The 22,293-nt window shown below is 45.6% G+C and overlaps 1 protein-coding gene across 1 annotated transcript; it reads right to left on the reverse strand.

Moving 5' to 3' along the window:
* Positions 1 to 2,306: 2,306 nt before the first annotated feature.
* Positions 2,307 to 12,220, reverse strand: LOC136610104 (uncharacterized). Its single transcript, XM_066589367.1, has 13 exons — positions 12,049 to 12,220; positions 11,173 to 11,244; positions 10,909 to 10,986; positions 9,908 to 10,024; positions 9,171 to 9,257; positions 8,975 to 9,071; positions 8,057 to 8,101; positions 5,579 to 5,649; positions 4,469 to 4,555; positions 3,892 to 3,978; positions 3,360 to 3,404; positions 2,567 to 2,655; positions 2,307 to 2,380 (listed from the first exon to the last, which is right to left on the reverse strand). Exons 2-12 carry the CDS (start codon positions 11,199 to 11,201, stop codon positions 2,592 to 2,594), a joined length of 807 nt encoding a protein of 268 aa, XP_066445464.1. The 5' UTR covers positions 11,202 to 11,244; positions 12,049 to 12,220; the 3' UTR covers positions 2,307 to 2,380; positions 2,567 to 2,591.
* Positions 12,221 to 22,293: the final 10,073 nt, after the last annotated feature.

Here is a 22,293-nt window from a genome sequence, read left to right on the forward strand (position 1 = left end):
GAAAGCAGAATCCACAACACACACGTGAACAGAGCTGAAGCCTGACTTCTATGAACCCCGGAGAAAATAAGCTGCAGGACATAAAGAATGAATGAGTCTTGTACTCACCTGCGGAATCGTCTCCATCTTGTGTCTTTCTTGCGGCTTTTGCTGCTGGAGGAAAATGTGATGAGAAACCAAATGTCCAAAAGCCAAACTAAAGCCTTCTATTCTGTGGCCGCCCCGCCGTACCGCGAACTGATGATGTCATTGTTGTAATGCTTGTCTATTATTTCCCCGTCATGTCCGCCCCTTGTCTCTGAAGTGTGATTTCTGAAGGGGGTGTGGGTGTGGGGGGGTCCAGGAGGATGAGCCCAGGTATTGGGGTAACAGTCACTGCTGCGGGGTCCTACAATGAGGGAGTGTGGGGGGATGTCCAGGAGGATGAGCCCAGATATTGGGGTAACAGTCACTGCTGCGGGGTCCTACAATGAGGGAGTGTGGGGGGTGTCCAGGAGGATGAGCCCAGATATTGGGGTAACAGTCACTGCTGCAGGGTCCTACAATGAGATCCATCTCATCATGTATCCTGCCTCATCCTCCTCATCATCACCCTCCAAGTCCTCATTCTCCTCCATGTTTATCCCGTCCGTATCCTCTCCCATCCTATTATAGACACTTATGAATCCCCCTGGCATATCTGTAGTGTAATATGTGGTGTCTTATACAATAAGCCGCTGTAGAGGATTCTCTACTTACACAGTGATGGGATGAGGTTCAGTCATTGATGGATCATTAACTGAACTGCCTTCTTCTTCTTCTTCTTCTTCTTCTTCTTCTTGATTTTCCACCTCTTTATCTTCTTCATTACTGAATACAACACAACACATGTATATTATAACCATAAATATCTGCCATGTAATATGTGTATTTATACAATGAACACATTGTAGATGATTCTCTCCTTACATGCTGGTGTTCTCTGGTGGCATTATCATGGAGTCTGTGACCAGTTGGTCAGGTTGGTCACCTCCATTGTCTTCCTCATCTTGCTCTCTATTGAACAACATATAACATCTACATAAATTTAGTTCTTGCCGCTAATGGGACCAGAGGATAATATGATAACTGGAAGTATAAGGGAAAGTCTATAGGTGGCCGGGTTCAGGCCGGTCTCACACGGATGGGTTGGATTCTGCATGCGGGACCCTGCAGTGGAACCCGACTCTGACCGCAGCTGGCGACCCTGCGTACCCGGTGTTCCTTTACTGCGGATGATCGCGGACGCTCACTGTCGGTCATGCACAATATTGATCTTCCTATGCCGTCGCTAGGCGATGTCTCGGGTGCCCACAGCCTATCCGCAATGTCTCGGGTGCCCACAGCCTATCCACAATGTCAATCACAGATGGGCCGTGGGTTAGATGGCTTCCATAGACTTCAATGGAAGCAGTCCGTGCGGAGACCACACAAAAATACAACATATTGCCATTTTATTTTCGCTTGTGGAAAACGCACTCGCTGCCCGCTTATTTAAGCGGATATGCAAAGGTTTTATTTTTTAGTGTCTTCTGTGAATGCGTTTCGTGTAGCGGCCGACACATCAGCTATGAACTATCTGTCATGTAGTGGAATATATGCTGTCTGGATGCAATAAGCACTTCGCAGAGGATTCTGTACCTACATAGTGACGGCATCGGTGGGGTCGGTGGTGATTCCGCTCTCCGGTTCAGGACTGATGGAATGAGATCCGGTCCGGGGGGAGTCGCTGACTATTGTGGGGGTCTCATTCTGATTGCGTCTGTGGAACAACATATCACATATATATAAATTAATTCTGGCAGCTAATGTGACCAGAGGCGGATATGATAACTGGAAGCTTGAATAGAAAATCCATAGGTGATTGGGTTAACCCTTCTGAGACTGGTATCTATAGGTGATTGGGTTAACCCTTCTGAGAGTGGTATCTATAGGTGATTGGGTTAACCCTTCTGAGACTGGTATCTATAGGTGATTGGGTTAACCCTTCTGAGACTGGTATCTATAGGTGATTGGGTTAACCCTTCTGAGACTGGTATCTATAGGTGATTGGGTTAACCCTTCTGAGACTGGTCTGTTTTGGGCTTTAAGAACGCAGCGAGTTTTGCTATGTATTCATTTCCGCCCTCTGAAGGCTCCTTCAGATTAGCGCTATGTTCTGACTGCTCATAGGAACTAATAGAGAGCATGGGAAGAGGGTGGCGGGGCTAGATGGATGAGCAGCAGATATTGGGGTAACGGTCAGTATGGTGGGGTCCTACAGTGAGATACTTACATATACTCCATGATGTTCTTGATATCCTTCTCTGTGATATTATCCCCATATACGGCATATACTCCATATCCCTCCTCCAGCCGGACCCTATTAGAGAGTAGAGAAGATGGTGACAATCTAGGACATGGTCTCTCTACTATAAGATGTATAATCAGGGCCGGGCGTGAATGTGACCCGTGTACCGACCGACACATCATCTATTACCTGTCTGTGATGTAGTGTAATATATGGTGTCTTTATACAATAAGTACATGTAGGGGGTTCTGTACTTACACACTGATGGGATCGGATGGGGTCATCATGGTTTTGGGGTCATCATGGTTTTGGTCCCATCATGCACCTCTTCATCCTGATCTTCTTCTCTGTGGAGCAACAAATCACATTTATAGGAATTGAGTTCTTGCAGCTAATGGGACCAGAGGATAATATGATAACTGGGAGTATAAGGGAAAGTCTATAGGTGGCCGGGTTAACCCCTTAAGGACCGGCCTGGTTTAGGATTTATGGATGCAGCAATTTATTTTACATTTTTTTCATTTCCCCGTTCGTCATAAATCTTACATTTTGCCCCCAGCGGATCCATAGAGGAACTTAACTGCTTTTAATTGCACTCTTTTAGGGTCCATGGGATTCATTCATGAACTGTTATTCCCTTTTTAAGAAAAAAATAAACTAAAAAAACAGCAACTCCCATAACAGGCATATTAGAGGAGATTGTCTGTAACACTAAGAATACAATCCTGCCTGTTTTATAGACTTTCTGTATTGATGTAATGAGGGGAAACCATTTCTCTAATCCGTTCTCTTTTGGCCTGGAAAAGAAAATACAGAACCGGTTATAATAGAAGAGACTGAGACCGACCCAATATATCCTGTATATAAGGTGCTGGTCTGAGATGACCGGGGGCTGCAGCTCGGGGGTCTATAAGGATCCCCATAGATTCCAGGGGATGGTTGTCCTTTATGTGGCCATATTAGTGCTGCCCCCCGGAATACTCCTATCACTGTGCAGGGAAGACCCCACAATGTCCCTAGAGAGAGGGGCTCATTACTAGAAGATACTTACTGATCAGAGATCGCATTGGTGGTACAATCAGCGGGGTTTTTTGATCTGTGGAAAACATAAAAAAGAACAACATAAGGGCGCCCACCCACTGGCGTTTGCGTTTTCCGCGATTTTTCCGCGCATTTTTCGCGGCGTTTTCGCGGCTTTTCCATTAATTTCCATTGACTTTCATGGGTGCATTAGGAGAAAAATAAGGACACATATGCAACTGACAGTTCCTATGTTAAAAACGCAAACGCAACGCAAAAAAAACGCCAGTGGACAGGAGTACATGTTATCTCTATGCCTGTGCAGGAAAAACGCATAACGCAGGTAAAAAAACCCCAGTGGGTGGGCGCCCTCACTCTGACATTTACAGGTTATAAAATGGTCAAAAGAACAAGATGGAGATGAAAAAATCTAGAAAACACGAAGCAATGAATACTCTGAACCCCCAATTCCTGCATACTGATGAGGGGGTCATGTCTGGGGGATTAGCACCAGATATTGGGGTAACGGTCAGTATGGTGGGGTCCTACAGTGAGATACTTACATATACTCCATGATGTTCTTGATGTCCTTCTTTGTGATATTGTCCCCATATACGGCATATACTCCATATCCCTCCTCCAGCCGGACCCTATTAGAGAGTAGAGAAGATGGTGACAATCTAGGACATGGTCTCCCTACTATAAGATGTATAATCAGGGCCGGGCGTGAATGTGACCCGTGTACCGACCGACACATCATCTATTACCTGTCTGTGATGTAGTGTAATATATGGTGTCTGTATACAATAAGTACATGTAGGGGGTTCTGTACTTACACACTGATGGGATCGGATGGGGTCGGTAATAAGTTTGGTGGTCTTATTGGATCTGTCCGGGCCATCAGCAAGAAGCCTAAGAGAAGAATGTGGATGAGCCAACTGATAATAGGGGCCGCTGGGGGGCCGCTGGCATTTGTACTATATCTCCTTCTATACTCCCACTTTTATTATACTGTTATATATGGCCCCTTGTCCCCGAGGTCTAGTCTCCTGATGAGTGTGGGGGTCCTGTCCGTGAGGGCCAGCACCAGATATTGGGGTAACCGTCACTATCATGGGGGTCCTGCAGTCAGATACTTACATGCTCTCCAAGATGTTCATAAGGTCTTGCTGTGGCGGCTCAGGACTATATACATCTAGAGGGACCCCCTCCACGTCCTCCGGGGTCCTAATAGAGAGTAGAGAAGATGGGGACAGTTTAGGACATCGTCTAAGTAATAACATGTAGATTTCAGGCCCACATTGTACATTATGAGGCTCTTCCAGCGCTGTTTTAGCACATGAGAGGTGTGCGCACAAAAAGGGCTTCTAAAGGAAGCAAAAGGTTCCTCTAGGAGCGTCACATGAGCGATTGTTAGAGGCACTAAGTGTGCGCATCCAACAGAGATAGGACATGGGAGCTCCGCGGTGCGTGCAAGGATAGGGCCGGTCTGATCTCTGCTGCCTGCTTCCCATACACTCCTATGGGGGCTGGAAAACCCCCTCACGCACCACGGATCGTGTGAACGGACTATTTCAGGTAGCTGGAATTAACCCATTCATGTGATCTCTTGAGCAGGACAGCCGCCATCTTTTCAAGCAGCTATGCTGCGATAAATCAGCACTTGTGTCAAAGAGGCCGGAGGGGTATATGTGATTTTTGGGGAGCTCTGTGGTGACATCACATAGTAACATCATATGTAAGGGTAAAAAAGACAAATCTCCATCCAGTTTATCCTGTTTCCACCTCCCCTTGTTGATCCAGAGGAAGGCAAAAAAACACCTGAGGCCATTTTGGTAGATTTAGAGTAATGATTGAAGGACGGATCTTTCTTCCCTCTCCCTTTTTTTAGTTCCTCTTGAATAATCCCACAAGGGGACTTGAAGATCCTTTGATGGCTTCCACAATACACTGCACTACCTGTGTGTTATTACCCCATGTAGCTGTAGGGTGGGCCCCTAGATGCAGTCCCACTGGAGGGCCCGAGGTGCTCCCGTCCGACACGTCAGACATTCCGTTTTTATGGTAATTTTGTATGACTCTTATCACGTTTGTTGTGTGTTTGTCTCTTTGGAGTCCGCCGGGATCATCCTCATGGACTCTGGGTTTGGCCCCATTGTAATAAGCTGGCTGCACCTCGTTACATTTGTTTTCCTGCTATCCTTCCATGTATCTAATTATCATCCAGGGGTCTTACAAAAGGATACTTACATCTCTACTGGACACATTTGCTCCAAGTCTTCTAAACTCTCTCTGCAAAAAACGCCAATTCTCTCTTCACTCTAGAAAAGAGTAAATAGGTTAGTGAGAATCTTGGCGTCCGGTCGGCCATTATTATATACAGGACCGGACATGATACATAATACCATTATATAACAAGTCATTATAGGCTCCTATCGGTTCAGTGTCGCCCCTTCCAGATATTCAGGACGTCTTCAGTCCCCCAAACTCCCCAAATAGTACAGATAGCACAAGCATTAATATACTCAACGCATGAACCCGACGCTGCGACTCTGTAAGGAGGATTATCACTGCATTATGGGCTTTAAAGGGAAGGGATCCGGTGTGATATCCCACTTCCACCACAATGGCCGATGAAGTCAGATCTTGGTCCTACAGTCCAACTATAGATTACAGTCAGCTAAACCGTAATAAGGAATAGAACGCATTTGCTTCATTGGTTCCAGCAATGTGGGGTCAAGTCCATCTGTTCTTTCTATCGGCCATCGTAACTCACTTTAGTTGCCAAGACCTAATAACCCAGCGGCCCGACGAGTCGTGTAATTACCGTCTGGGTGGTGAGCATTAGAGATGCCGAAGACCAATGTTAACCCCGTAACGCTATAGGATGTACGATTACTTGGCAGCGTGGTACTTAACGCACCAGGATATAAACCTGCATCATGTGGATGGCGCGGGTCAGAAGCTGAGCCCGCGCCACCTTACAGTGGGAGTTGGCTGTTACGGATAGCCGGCCTCCGCTGCAACACCAGAGATCAATGACAACATCGGTCTCCGCTTTTAACCCCCTACATGCTGTGATCTATGTAGATTGCGGCATGTAAAGGGTTCACAGAGGGCGCCGCTCACTCTATGTCGTCATCGGGCCCCTGCTATGTAATCAGGTGCTGGCATACCCGCTTGCCAATACCTATGAACAAGTGATAAGGCATTGTAGTACAGAACTCCTCACTGCTTTATCATAGCGATCTTAGCTGCTACGGTTCAGGTTTCCTACAGGGATATAGAAAATGTAAAAAAACAAAAATGGTTTAAAAAAAAAAAAACAACATAAAAATAATTCAAAAACAAACTTTTTTTCACTGTTTCCTCTATTTAAAAAAAAAAAAAAATTAAAACTCCCCCATATTTGGTATCGTCGTATCCGTGATGACCCAAACAACAAGCTGAACACACTGTCTATCTTGTACGGCAAAAAACATAACAAAAAAAACTAAGACTAAAGCAAAATGCTTATTTTCTTCATTTTTTCTTCTAAAATACGCAATTAAAGTGATCAAAAAGGCTGATCCACCCCAAAATCACTTTTTACTACATTTTTTTCTTGGGTGACCATAAAGGGCAGTTCTGGCATTATTGTATTTTCTGACGATGTTCACCGTTCGGGGTAAATAATGCGTTACTTTGATAGATCGGACTTTTACGGATGCGGTGATACCAAATATGATTTTTGTTTTATTATGTAGATTCTTTTATAAATATGGCAAAATGGTTGTTTTTGTCTTAACTTCTCAATCACTAATAAAAATTTTTTAAACAAATCTTTACATTTTTTTAGTCCCCATAGGGGTCATGAAGTTGATCTCTCTTGCAGTATGATGGAATGCCATAGCATTACATTATACCATGAGCTGACAGGCAATCTGCAATGACACCCCTAGGGCTTTTCAAAAGTCCCCGGCTTCCACGGCAACCCGCCATCCTATCGTGGAGGGCAGTGCAGGACCCCCGAACATCGATCAGGACCTTTTAGAAATACCGGTGTCAGAACTGACTGCGGAATGTAAAGGGTTAACAGCTCCAAACAGGGGCTTATTGGAGTTTTGCGGGTGGCTGTTGGCTGTAAGAAACACCCGCATTATATGGAGCGGGATCGCCCCACCATCCCCCCCAGACATACCCTGAAATCGCAAGATGTGAATATATACGAGCCGTAGCATTAAGGGGTTAATATGTGGACTGTTAATAATTGCTAAATAAACCCGTGGCCCCCATTGAGGCTTCATTCAGTTCTGTCAGCTAAAATGAAGCCATTGTTTACCTTCCGCATCACGCATGGTTCAGCAACAGAGAGACTGAGCGAATATACTGTATTCCATTTGAATGCATTTCGCTCATCTTTCAATAGTCTGCAGGATGTTCTTCCCATGGCGTGTTTATACTCGCTGCCAGGAGAACAATTAAATGTTCCAGCAGGTCCTTTTACATGCAAATGAGATGAGAAAGTGTTAATGGCCATTAACACTTTATGCAAATAGATCGCTAAATCTTTCAATCTTTTAGTTGTTTAAAAGTTTATCTTTGCGTGTAAAAGGGCCTCATAACACAGAAGGAAAGCAGAATCCACAACACACATGTGAACAGAGCTGAAGCCTGACTTCTATGAACCCCGGAGAAAATAAGCTGCAGGACATAAAGAATGAATGAATGAATGAGTCTTGTACTCACCTGCGGAATCGTCTCCATCTGCTGTCTTTCTTGCTGCTTTTGCTGCTGGAGGAAAATATGATGAGAAACCAAACTAAAGCCTTCTATTCAGTGGCCGCCCCGCCGTACCGCGAACTAATGATGTCATTGTGGTAATGCTTGTCTATTATTTCCCCGTCATGTCCGCCCCTTGTCTCTGAAGTGTGATTTCTGAAGGGGGTGTGGGGGGTCCAGGAGGATGAGCCCAGATATTGGGGTAACAGTCACTGCTGCGGGGTCCTACAATGAGGGAGTGTGGGGGGATGTCCAGGAGGATGAGCCCAGATATTGGGGTAACAGTCACTGCTGCGGGGTCCTACAATGAGGGAGTGTGGGGGGATGTCCAGGAGGATGAGCCCAGATATTGGGGTAACAGTCACTGCTGCGGGGTCCTACAATGAGGGAGTGTGGGGGGATGTCCAGGAGGATGAGCCCAGATATTGGGGTAACAGTCACTGCTGCGGGGTCCTACAATGAGGGAGTGTGGGGGGATGTCCAGGAGGATGAGCCCAGATATTGGGGTAACAGTCACTGCTGCGGGGTCCTACAATGAGGGAGTGTGGGGGGATGTCCAGGAGGATGAGCCCAGATATTGGGGTAACAGTCACTGCTGCGGGGTCCTACAATGAGGGAGTGTGGGGGGATGTCCAGGAGGATGAGCCCAGATATTGGGGTAACAGTCCCTGCTGTGGGGTCCTACAATGAGATCCATCTCATCATGTATCCTGCCTCCTCCTCCTCCTCATCACCCTCCAATTCCTCATTCTCCTCCATGTTTATCCCATCCGTATCCTTCTCCATCCTATTATAGACACTTATTAATCCCCCTGACATATCTGTAATGTAGTGTAATATGTGGTGTCTTATACAATAAGCCGCTGTAGAGGATTCTCTACTTACAGTGATGGGATGAGGTTCAGACATTGATGGATCATTAACTGAACTGCTTTCTTCTTCTTCTTCTTCTTGTTTTTCCACCTCTTTATCTTCTTCATTACTGAATAAAACATAACATATGTATATTATAAGCATAAATATCTGCCATGTAATATGTGTATTTATACAATGAACACATTGTAGATGATTCTCCACTTACATGCTGGTGTTCTCTGGTGGCATTATCATGGAGTCAGTGACCAGTTGGTCGGGTTGGTCACCTCCATCGTCTTCCTCGTCTCGCTCTCTATTGAACAACATATAACATATACATAAATTTAGTTCTAGATGCTAATGGGACCAGAGGATAATATGATAACTGGAAGTATAAGGGAAAGTCTATAGGTGGCCGGGTTCAGGCCGGTCTCACACTGATGGGTTGGATTCTGCATGCAGGACCCCGCAGTGGAACCCGACTCTGACCGCAGCCGGTGACCCTGCGTACCCCGTGTTCCTTTACTGCGGATGATCGCGGACGCTCACCGTCGGTCATGCACAATATTGATTTTCCTATGCCATCACTAGGCGATGTCTCGGGTGCCCACAGCCTATCCACAATGTCTCGGGTGCCCACAGCCTATCCACAATGTCAATGGCAGATGGCCCGTGGGTTAGATGGCTTCCATAGACTTCAATAGAAGCAGTCCGTGCGGAGACCACACAAAAATACAACAGATTGCCATTTTATTTTCACTTGTGGAAAACACAATCGCTGCCCGCTTATTTGGGCAGATATCAAAGGTTTTATTTTTTTAATATTGTGTGGAAAAGCGCGGGTCGTCTTCTGTGAATGCGTTTCGTGTAGCGGCCGACACATCAGCTATGAACTATCTGTCATGTAGTGGAATATATGGTGTCTGGATGCAATAAGCACTTCGCAGATGGTTCTGTACTTACATACTGACGGCGTCGGTGGAGGCGGTGGTGATTCCGCTCTCCGGTTCAGGACTGATGGAATGAGATCCGGTCCGGGGGGAGTCGCTGACTATTGTGGGGGTCTCATTCTGATCGCGTCTGTGGAACAACATATCACATATATATTAATTAATTCTGGCAGCTCATGTGACCAGAGGCCAATATGATAACTGGAAGCTTGGATAGAAAATCCATAGGTGATTGGGTTAACCCTTCTGAGACTGGTATCTATAGGTGATTGGGTTAACCCTTCTGAGACTGGTCTGCTTTGGGCTTTAAGAACGCAGCGGTTTTTGCTATGTATTCATTTCCACATTCTGAAGGCTCCTTCAGATTAGCGCTATTTTCGCGCTGCTAATAGGAACTAATAGGTCCCTATAGAAGCGTTCACACGGATGATTGTTAGACATGCTAAATTAGGGCATCTAACAGAGATAGGACATGCGTGGCTACAAGGTCTGTGGTGGTGATACGATGGGACCCGTCCTCTCTGTGCTGCGCAGGAGTTTTCATTGACTTCTATGGGAGCAGGAGTTTATGGAAAGTCCTGTGCTGGGACTAGATTCCCCGCTGCTTACAGCAGGACATTTACCGCCTGCTGAAAGGAAGAACTTTTTAAACGTCCCGCTGTAAACTCCTCTTAGTCTCCGCAGAGCGAGGGAAATCCTCGAGGGTTCCCTTAATCCCTGCGGGAACTAATAGGAATTTACAATGGGACATTTAAAGTATGCTTTTGGGTAGCATGTTTTATATGCCCTGCTGTGAGCAGTGGGGTATTCCTTCCGCCCCGCTGATGGGCAATTTCCCAGCAGTGGGGGCAGTAGGGGACTCCCTGCACCTCTCTTCCCAAGGGATTTCCCTATAGTGGGCAGAGAGAGGGGGCAGGGTTACAGAATTTCCCCCGAGAGCATGGGAAGAGGGTGGTGGGGCTAGATATTGGGGTAACGGTCAGTATGGTGGGGGTCCTACAGTGAGATACTTACATATACTCCATGATGTTCTTGATGTCGCTCTCTGTTATATTCTCTCCGCAGACACCATATCCCTCCTCCAGCCGGACCCTATTAGAGAGTAAAGAAGATGGTGACAATCTAGGACATGGTCTCTCTACTATAAGATGTATAATCAGGGCCGGGCGTGAATGTGACCCGTGTACCGACCGACACATCATCTATTACCTGTCTGTGATGTAGTGTAATATATGGGGTCTGTATACAATAAGTACATGTAGGGGGTTCTGTACTTACACACTGATGGGATCGGATGGGGTCATCATGGTTTTGGGGTCATCCTGCACCTCTTCATCCTGATCTTCTTCTCTGTGGAGCAACAAATCACATTTATAGGAATTGAGTTCTTGCAGCTAATAGGACCAGAGGATAATATGATAACTGGAAGTATAAGGGAAAGTCTATAGGAGGTCGGGTTAACCCCTTAAGGACCGGCCTGGTTTAGGATTTATGGATGCAGCAATTTATTTAATTTTTTTTTTTTTTAAACTGTTTTTATTGATTAAATCAGGACTAGAGATGAGCGAGTATACTCGCTAAGGCACATTATTCGAGTGAGTAGTGCCTTAGCCGAGTATCTCCCCGTTCGTCCCGAAAGATTCGGGGGCCGCCGAAGCTGACAGGTGAGTTGCGGGGGGGAGCGGGGCAGAGCGGGCGGGAGAGAGGGAGAGAAAGATCTCCCCTCCGTTCCTCCCTGCTCTCCCCCGCAGCTCCCCGCCCCGCGGGACGAGCGGGGAGATACTCGGCTAAGGCACATTACTCGAGCGAGTAGTGCCTTAGCGAGTATACTCGCTCATCTCTAATCAGGACAAACCTTGACATTGCAGTGTTATTTGCTGCTTTAACATCATGAATATGTAAGTCATCCTGATTCACTTTTGCATAACATTTTTATATAACTGGGAGGGTTGGGGAGGGGAATGAGGGGGGGAGGGGAAGTGGGGCAGGGGTAGGGGGGAGAAAAAGAAAAGAAGGAAAGAAAAAGAAAAAAGGGGGGGGGGAACCCCCCCACACGGGGGAGGGGGGTTGTCAGTTAGGCAAGGGGGGGGGGGGGGGGGTCGGGGAGGGGAACATCTGTATTAAACCAAATTCTTGACCCATTTTGATATTTACATATTTAGTCTGTTGAACTTCCTGCTGGAGATCTTCAGAAAATCTGGAGGCCCCGCACGGCTTACATTTTTTCCTTTCCCCGTTCGTCATAAATCGTACATTTTGCCCCCAGCGGATCCATAGAAGAACTTAACTGCTTTTAATTGCTCTATTTTAGGGTCCATGAGATTCATTCATGAACTGTTATTCCCTTTTTAGAAAAAAATAAACCAAAAAAACAGCAACTCCAATAACAGGCATATTAGAGGAGATTGTCTGTAACACTAAGAATACAATCCTGCCTGTTTTATAGACTTTCTGTATCGGTTTAATGAGGGGAAACCATTTATGTAATCCGTCCTCTTTTGGCCTGGAAGAGAAAATACAGAACCGGTTATAATGGAAGAGACTGAGACCTACCATATATACCCTGTATGTAAGGTGCTGGTCTGAGATGACCGGGGGCTGCAGCTCGGGGGTCTATAAGGATCCCCATAGATTACAGGGGATGGTTGTCCTTTATGTGGCCATATTAGTGCTGCCCCCCGGAATACTCCTATCACTGTGCAGGGAAGACCCCACAATGTCCCTAGAGAGATGGGGTCATTACTAGAAGATACTTACTGATCAGAGATCGCGCTGCTGGCACAATCAGGGTTATTATTGATCTGTGGAAAACATAAAAAAGAACAACATAACTCTGACATTTACAGGTTATAAAATGGGCAAAGAACAAGATGGAGATGAAAAAATCTAGAAAACACGAAGCAATGAATACTCTGAACCCCCAATTCCTGCGGTGTGATCTACTGATGAGGGGGTCATGTCTGGGGGATTAGCAGCAGATATTGGGGTACCGGTCAGTATGGCGGGGGTCCTACAGTGAGATACTTACATATACTCCATGATCTTCTTTATATCCTTCTCTGTAATATTATCCCCATATACTCCATATCCCTCCTCCAGCCGGACCCTATTAGAGAGTAGAGAAGATGGTGACAATCTAGGACATGGTCTCTCTACTATAAGATGTATAATCAGGGCCGGGCGTGAATGTGACCCGTGTACCGACCGACACATCATCTATTACCTGTCTGTGATGTAGTGTAATATATGGTGTCTGTATACAATAAGTACATGTAGGGGGTTCTGTACTTACACACTGATGGGATCGGATGGGGTCGGTAATAAGTTTGGTGGTCTTATTGGATCTGTCCGGGCCATCAGCAAGAAGCCTAAGAGAAGAATGTGGATGAGCCAACTGATAATAGGGGCTGCTGGGGGGCCGCTGGCATTTGTACTATACTTCCTTCTATACTCCCACTTTTATTATACTGTTATATATGGCCCCTTGTCCCCGAGGTCTAGTCTCCTGATGAGTGTGGGGGTCCTGTCCGTGAGGGCCAGCACCAGATATTGGGGTAACCGTCACTATCATGGGGGTCCTGCAGTCAGATACTTACATGCTCTCCAAGATGTTCTTGAGCCCTTGCTGTGGCGGCTCAGGACTATATACATCTAGAGGGACCCCCTCCACGTCCTCCGGGGTCCTAATAGAGAGTAGAGAAGATGGTGACAGTTTAGGACATGGTCTCAGTAATAACATGTAGATTTCAGGCCCACATTGTACATTATGAGGCTCTTCCAGCGCTGTTTTAGCACATGAGAGGTGTGCGCACAAAAAGGGCTTCTAAAGGAAGCAAAAGGTTCCTCTAGGAGCGTCACATGAGCGATTGTTAGAGGCGCTAAGTGTGCGCATCCAACAGAGATAGGACATGGGAGCTCCGCGGTGCGTGCAAGGATAGGGCCGGTCTGATCTCTGCTGCCTGCTTCCCATACACTCCTATGGGAGCTGGAAAACCCCCTCAGGCACCACGGATCGTGTGAACGGACTATTTCAAGGAGCTGGAATTAACCCATTCATGTCATCTCTTGAGCAGGACAGCCGCCATCTTTTCATACAGCTATGCTGCGATAAATCAGCACTTGTGTCAAAGAGGCCGGAGGGATATATGTGATTTTTGGGGTGCTCTGTGGTGGCATCACATAGTAACATAATATGTAAGGGTAAAAAAGACAAATCTCCATCCAGTTTATCCTGTTTCCACCTCCCCTTGTTGATCCAGAGGAAGGCAAAAAAACCAATGAGGCCATTTTGGTGGATTTAGAGTAATGATTGAAGGACGGATCTTTCTTCCCTCTCCCTTTTTTAGTTCCTCTTGAATAATCCCACAAGGGGACTTGAAGATCCTTGGATGGCTTCCACAATACACTGCACTACCTGTGTGTTATTACCCCATGTAGCTGTAGGGTGGGCCCCTAGATGCAGTCTCACTGGAGGGCCCGAGGTGCTCCCGTCCGACACGTCTGACATTCCGTTTTTATGGTAATTTTGTGTGACTCTAATAACGTTTGTTGTGTGTTTGTCTCTTTGGAGTCCGCCGGGATCGTCCTCATGGACTGTGGTTTTGGCCCCATTGTAATAAGCTGGCTGCACCTCGTTACATTTGTTTTCCTGCCATCCTTCCATGTATCTAATTATCCTCCAGGGGTCTTACAAAAGGATACTTACATCTCTTCTGCATCCATTTGCTGGAAGTCTTCCGTAATCGCTCTCTAATCTCTCTACAATAACTCCAAATCGCTCTCTATACAACAAATTCTTCACTCTAGAAAAAAATAAATAGGTTAGTGAGAATCTTGGCGTCCGGTCGGCCATTATTATATACAGGACCGGACATGATACATAATACCATTATATAACAAGTCATTATAGGCTCTTATCGTTTTTATGTCGCCCCCTTCCAGATATTCAGGACGTCTTCAGTCCCCCAAACTCCCCAAATAGTACAGATAGCACAAGCATCAATATACTCAACGCATGAACCCGACGCTGCGACTCTGTAAGGAGGATCATCACTGCATTATGGGCTTTACAGGGAAGGGATCCGGTGTGATATCCCACTTCCACCACAATGGCCGATGAAGTCAGATCTTGGTCCTACAGTCCAACTATAGATTACAGTCAGCTAAACCGTAATAAGGAATAGAACGCATTTGCTTCATTGAGCATTAGAGATGCCGAAGACCAATGTTAACCCCATAACGTTATAGAATGTAAGATTACATGGCAGCGTGGTACTTAATGCACCAGGATATAAACTTGTGTCATGTGGATGGTGCGGGTCAGAAGCTGAGCCCGCGCCACCTTACAGTGGGAGTTGGCTGTTACGGATAGTCGGCCTCCGCTGCAAGACCAGAGATCAATGACAACATCGGTCTCCACTTATAACCCCCTACATGCTGTGATCTATGTAGATTGCGGCATGTAAAGGGTTCACAGAGGGCGCCGCTCGCTCTATGTCGTCATCGGGCCCCTGCTATGTAATCAGGTGCTGGCATACCCGCTTGCCAATACCCATGAACAAGTGATAAGGCATTGTAGTACAGAACTCCTCACTGCTTTATCATAGCGATCTTAGCTGCTACGGTTCACGTTTCCTACAGGGATATAGAAAATGTAAAAAAACAAAAATGGTTTAAAAAAAAAAAAAACAACATAAAAATAATTCACACACAAACTTTTCTTCACTGTTTCCTCTATTTAAAAAACAAAACAAAAACAATTAAACCTCCCCCATATTTGGTATCGTCGTATCCGTGATGACCCAAACAACAAGCTGAACACACTGTCTATCTTGTACGGCAAAAAACATAACAAAAAAAACTAAGACTAAAGCAAAATGCTTATTTTCTTCATTTTTTCTTCTAAAATACGCAATTAAAGTGATCAAAAAGGCTGATACACCCCAAAATCACTTTTTACTACATTTTTTTCTTGGGTGACCATAAAGGGCAGTTCTGGCATTATTGTATTTTCTGACGATGTTCACCGTTCGGGGTAAATAATGCATTACTTTGATAGATCGGACTTTTACGGATGCGGTGATACCAAATATGATTTGTTTTATTATGTAGATTCTTTTATAAATATGGCAAAATGGTTGTTTTTATCTTAACTTTTCAATCACTAATAAAAAAATGTTACATTTTTTTACATTTTTTTAGTCCCCATAGGGGACATGAAGTTGATCTCTCTTGCAGTATGATGGAATGCCATAGCATTACATTATACCATGAGCTGACAGGCAATCTGCAATGACACCCCTAAGGCTTTTCAGAAGTCCCCGGCTTCCACGGCAACCCGCCATCCTATGGTGGAGGGCAGTGCAGGACCCCCGAACATCGATCAGGACCTTTTAAAAATACCGCTGTCAGAACTGACTGCGGAATGTAAAGGGTTAACAGCTCCAAACAGGGGCGTTATTGGAGTTTTGCGGGTGGCTGTTGGCTGTAAGAAACACCCGCATTATATGGAGCGGGATCGCCCCACCATTCCCCTAGACATACCCTGAAATTGCAAGATGTGAATATATACGAGCCGTAGCATTAAGGGGTTAATATGTGGACTGTTAATTGCTAAATAAACCTGTGGCCCCCATTGAGGCTTCATTCAGTTCTGTCAGCTAAAGTGAAGCCCTTGTTTACCTTCCGCATCACATGGTTCAGCAACAGAGAGACTGAGCGAATATATTCCATTTGAATGCATTTCGCTCATCTTTCAATAGTCTGCAGGATGTTCTCCCCATGATGTGTTTATACTCGCTGCCAGGAGAACAATTGAATGCTACTGCAGGTCCTTTTACATGCAAATGAGATGAAATAGTGTTAATGGCCATTAACACTTTATGCAAATAGATCGCTAAACCTTTCAATCTTTTAGTTGTTTAAAAGTTTATCTTTGCGTGTAAAAGGGCCTTTACTGCTCTCATAACACAGAAGGAAAGCAGAATCCACAACACACACGTGAACAGAGCTGAAGCCTGACTTCTATGAACCCCGGAGAAAATAAGCTGCAGGACATAAAGAATGAATGAGTCTTGTACTCACCTGCGGAATCGTCTCCATCTTGTGTCTTTCTTGCTGCTTTTGCTGCTGGAGGAAAATGTGATGAGAAACCAAATGTCCAAAAGCCAAACTAAAGCCTTCTATTCTGTGGCCGCCCGCCGTACCGCGAACTAATGATGTCAGTGTTGTAATGCTTGTCTATTATTTCCCCGTCATGTCCGCCCCTTGTCTCTGAAGTGTGATTTCTGAAGGGGGTGTGGGTGTGGGGGGGTCCAGGAGGATGAGCCCAGGTATTGGGGTAACAGTCACTGCTGCGGGGTCCTACAATGAGGGAGTGTGGGGGGATGTCCAGGAGGATGAGCCCAGATATTGGGGTAACAGTCACTGCTGCGGGGTCCTACAATGAGGGAGTGTGGGGGGTGTCCAGGAGGATGAGCCCAGATATTGGGGTAACAGTCACTGCTGCAGGGTCCTACAATGAGATCCATCTCATCATGTATCCTGCCTCATCCTCCTCATCATCACCCTCCAAGTCCTCATTCTCCTCCATGTTTATCCCGTCCGTATCCTCTCCCATCCTATTATAGACACTTATGAATCCCCCTGGCATATCTGTAGTGTAATATGTGGTGTCTTATACAATAAGCCGCTGTAGAGGATTCTCTACTTACACAGTGATGGGATGAGGTTCAGTCATTGATGGATCATTAACTGAACTGCCTTCTTCTTCTTCTTCTTCTTCTTCTTCTTCTTGATTTTCCACCTCTTTATCTTCTTCATTACTGAATACAACACAACACATGTATATTATAACCATAAATATCTGCCATGTAATATGTGTATTTATACAATGAACACATTGTAGATGATTCTCTCCTTACATGCTGGTGTTCTCTGGTGGCATTATCATGGAGTCAGTGACCAGTTGGTCAGGTTGGTCACCTCCATTGTCTTCCTCATCTTGCTCTCTATTGAACAACATATAACATCTACATAAATTTAGTTCTTGCCGCTAATGGGACCAGAGGATAATATGATAACTGGAAGTATAAGGGAAAGTCTATAGGTGGCCGGGTTCAGGCCGGTCTCACACGGATGGGTTGGATTCTGCATGCGGGACCCTGCAGTGGAACCCGACTCTGACCGCAGCTGGCGACCCTGCGTACCCGGTGTTCCTTTACTGCGGATGATCGCGGACGCTCACTGTCGGTCATGCACAATATTGATTTTCCTATGCCGACGCTAGGCGATGTCTCGGGTGCCCACAGCCTATCCACAATGTCAATCACAGATGGGCCGTGGGTCAGATGGCTTCCATAGACTTCAATAGAAGCAGTCCGTGCGGAGACCACACAAAAATACAACATATTGCCATTTTATTTTCGCTTGTGGAACACACAATCGCTGCCGCTTATTTAAGCGGATATCAAAGGGTTTATTTTCTTATAGTGTGTGGAAAAGCGCGGGTCGTCTTCTGTGAATGCGTTTCGTGTAGCGGCCGACACATCAGCTATGAACTATCTGTCATGTAGTGGAATATATGGTGTCTGGATGCAATAAGCACTTCGCAGAGGATTCTGTACCTACATAGTGACGGCGTCGGTGGGGTCGCTGGTGATTCCGCTCTCCAGTTCAGGACTGATGGGATGAGATCCGGTCCGGGGGGAGTCGCTGACTATTGTGGGGGTCTCATTCTGATGGCGTCTGTGGAACAACATATCACATATATATAAATTAATTCTGGCAGCTCATGTGACCAGAGGCGGATATGATAACTGGAAGCTTGGATAGAAAATCTATAGGTGATTGGGTTAACCCTTCTGAGACTGGTATCTATAGGTGATTGGGTTAACCCTTCTGAGACTGGTATCTATAGGTGATTGGGTTAACCCTTCTGAGACTGGTATCTATAGGTGATCGGGTTAACCCTCCTGAGACTGGTATCTATAGGTGATTGGGTTAACCCTTCTGAGACTGGTATCTATAGGTGATCGGGTTAACCCTTCTGAGACTGGTCTGCTTTGGGCTTTAAGAACGCAGCGAGTTTTGCTCTTTATTCATTTCCGCCCTCTGAAGGCTCCTTCAGATTAGTGCTATGTTCTCACTGCTAATAGGAACTAATAGAGAGCATTGGAAGAGGGTGGCGGGGCTAGATGGATTAGCAGCAGATATTGGGGTAACGGTCAGTATGGTGGGGGTCCTACAGTGAGATACTTACATATACTCCATGATGTTCTTGATGTCCTTCTCTGTGATGTTGTCCCCATATACGGCATATACTCCATATCCCTCCTCCAGCCGGACCCTATTAGAGAGTGAAGGAGATGGTGACAATCTAGGACATGGTCTCTCTACTATAAGATGTATAATCAGGGCCGGGCGTGAATGTGACCCGTGTACCGACCGACACCTCATCTATTACCTGTCTGTGATGTAGTGTAATATATGGTGTCTGTATACAATAAGTACATGTAGGGGGTTCTGTACTTACACACTGATGGGATCGGATGGGGTCATCATGGTTTTGGGGTCATCATGGTTTTGGGGTCATCATGGTTTTGGGGTCATCATGGTTTTGGGGTCATCATGGTTTTGGTCCCATCATGCACCTCTTCATCCTGATCTTCTTCTCTGTGGAGCAACAAATCACATTTAGAGGAATTGAGTTCTTGCAGCTAATAGGACCAGAGGATAATATGATAACTGGAAGTATAAGGGAAAGTCTATAGGAGGTCGGGTTAACCCCTTAAGGACCGGCCTGGTTTAGGATTTATGGATGCAGCAATTTATTTTAATTTTTTTCATTTTCCCGTTCGTCATAAATCTTACATTTTGCCCCCAGCGGATCCACAGAAGAACTTAACTGCTTTTAATTGCTCTATTTTAGGGTCCATGGGATTCATTCATGAACTGTTATTCCCTTTTTAAGGGAGGAATAAACCAAAAAAACAGCAACTCCCATAACAGGCATATTAGAGGAGATTATCTGTAACACCAAGGCTGGGCTCTCACAGGGCGGATTCTCGGCAGAAATCTCGCGGTTTGGCCGCAGCGAAAAAATGCGAGATTTCCGCCGGGAGAACCGCTGCTTTAAAACCCGCGGTGGCTTTGAAGCAGCCCGGCCACTCACTCATAGAGAAGAGCACGGCCGCAGCGAGAGAAAAAAAAAAAGAACATGCTGCGGTCGGCAAATCCGCGCCGCATCGGCGGCTTCTGCTGGCTTAGCCGCAGCGGATTTGCCGTGTCGTGTGGACGAGATTTCTCAGAAATCTCGTCCACATGGCTGGTTAGTCCCGGTATTAGCGGCCGCGGGCGGATTTGCCGTGGCGAAATTCCGCACGGAATTTCAGCGGCAAATCCGCCCTGTGTATACCCAGCCTAACAATACAATCCTGCGTGTTTTATAGACTTACTGTATGGATGTAATGAGGGGAAACCATTTATATAATCCGTCCTCTTTTGGCCTGGAAGAGAAAATACAGAACCGGTTATAATGGAAAACACTGAGACCTCCCCAATATATCCTGTATATAAGGTGCTGGTCTGAGATGACCGGGGGCTGCAGCTCGGGGGTCTATAAGGATCCCCATAGATTACAGGGGATGGTTGTCCTTTATGTGGCCATATTAGTGCTGCCCCCCGGAATACTCCTATCACTGTGCAGGGAAGACCCCACAATGTCACTAGAGAGACGGGCTCATTACTAGAAGATACTTACTGATCAGAGATCGCATTGATGTTATAATCAGTGGGGTTTTCGATCCGTGGAAAACATAAAAAAGCACAACAAACTCTGACATTTACAGGTTATAAAATGGTCAAAAGAACAAAATGGAGATGAAAAAATCTAGAAAACACGAAGCAATGAATTTTCTGCACCCCCAATTTCTGCAAACTTATGAGGGGGTCATGTCTGGGGGATTAGCAGCAGATATTGGGGTAACGGTCAGTATGGTGGGGGTCCTGCAGTGAGATACTTACATATACTCCATGATGTTCTCTATATCCTTCTCCGTGATGTTGTCCCCATATACAGCATATACTCCGTATCCCTCCTCCAGCCGGACCCTATTAGAGAGTAAAGCAGATGGTGACAATCTAGGACATGGTCTCTCTACTATAAGATGTATAATCAGGGCCGGGCGTGAATGTGACCCGTGTACCGACCGACACATCATCTATTACCTGTCTGTGATGTAGTGTAATATATGGGGTCTGTATACAATAAGTACATGTAGGGGGTTCTGTACTTACACACTGATGGGATCGGATGGGGTCATCATGGTTTTGGGGTCATCATGGTTTTGGTCCCATCATGCACCTCTTCATCCTGATCTTCTCTGTGGAGCAACAAATCACATTTAGAGGAATTGAGTTCTTGCAGCTAATAGGACCAGAGAATAATATGATAACTGGAAGTATAAGGGAAAGTCTATAGGAGGTCGGGTTAACCCCTTAAGGACCGGCCTGGTTTAGGATTTATGGATGCAGCAATTTATGTTAATTTTTTTCATTTCCCCGTTCGTCATAAATCGTACATTTTGCCCCCAGCGGATCCATAGAAGAACTTAACTGCTTTTAATTGCACTCTTTTAGGGTCCATGGGATTCATTCATGAACTGTTATTCCCTTTTTAAGAGAAGAATGAACCGAACAAACAGCAACTCCCATAACAGGCATATTAGAGGAGATTATCTGTAACACTAAGAATACAATCCTGCCTGTTTTATAGACTTTCTGTTTTGATGTAATGAGGGGAAACCATTTATATAATCCGTCCTCTTTTGGCCTGGAAAAGAAAATACAGAACCGGTTATAATGGAAGAGCCTGAGACCTACCCAATATATCCTGTATATAAGGTGCTGGTCTGAGATGACTGGGGGCTGCAGCTCGGGGGTCTATAAGGATCCCCATAGATTACAGGGGATGGTTGTCCTTTATGTGGCCATATTAGTGCTGCCCCCCGGAATACTCCTATCACTGTGCAGGGAAGACCCCACAATGTCACTAGAGAGATGGGCTCATTACTAGAAGATACTTACTGATCAGAGATCGCATTGTTATAATCAGTGGGGTTTTTGATCTGTGGAAAACATAAAAAAGCACAACAAACTCTGACATTTACAGGTTATAAAATGGGCAAAAGAACAAGATGGAGATGAAGAAATCTTGAAAACACGAAGCAATGAATACTCTGCACCCCCAATTTTTGCAAACTGATGAGGGGGTCATGTCTGGGGGATTAGCATCAGATATTGGGGTAACGGTCAGTATGGTGGGGTCCTGCAGTGAGATACTTACATATACTCCATGATCTTCTTGATGTCCTTCTCTGTGATATTGTCCCCATATATTGC

This window comes from Eleutherodactylus coqui, chromosome 2, assembly GCF_035609145.1.
Source record: "Eleutherodactylus coqui strain aEleCoq1 chromosome 2, aEleCoq1.hap1, whole genome shotgun sequence".
In the NCBI taxonomy this organism is placed as follows: domain Eukaryota; kingdom Metazoa; phylum Chordata; class Amphibia; order Anura; family Eleutherodactylidae; genus Eleutherodactylus; species Eleutherodactylus coqui.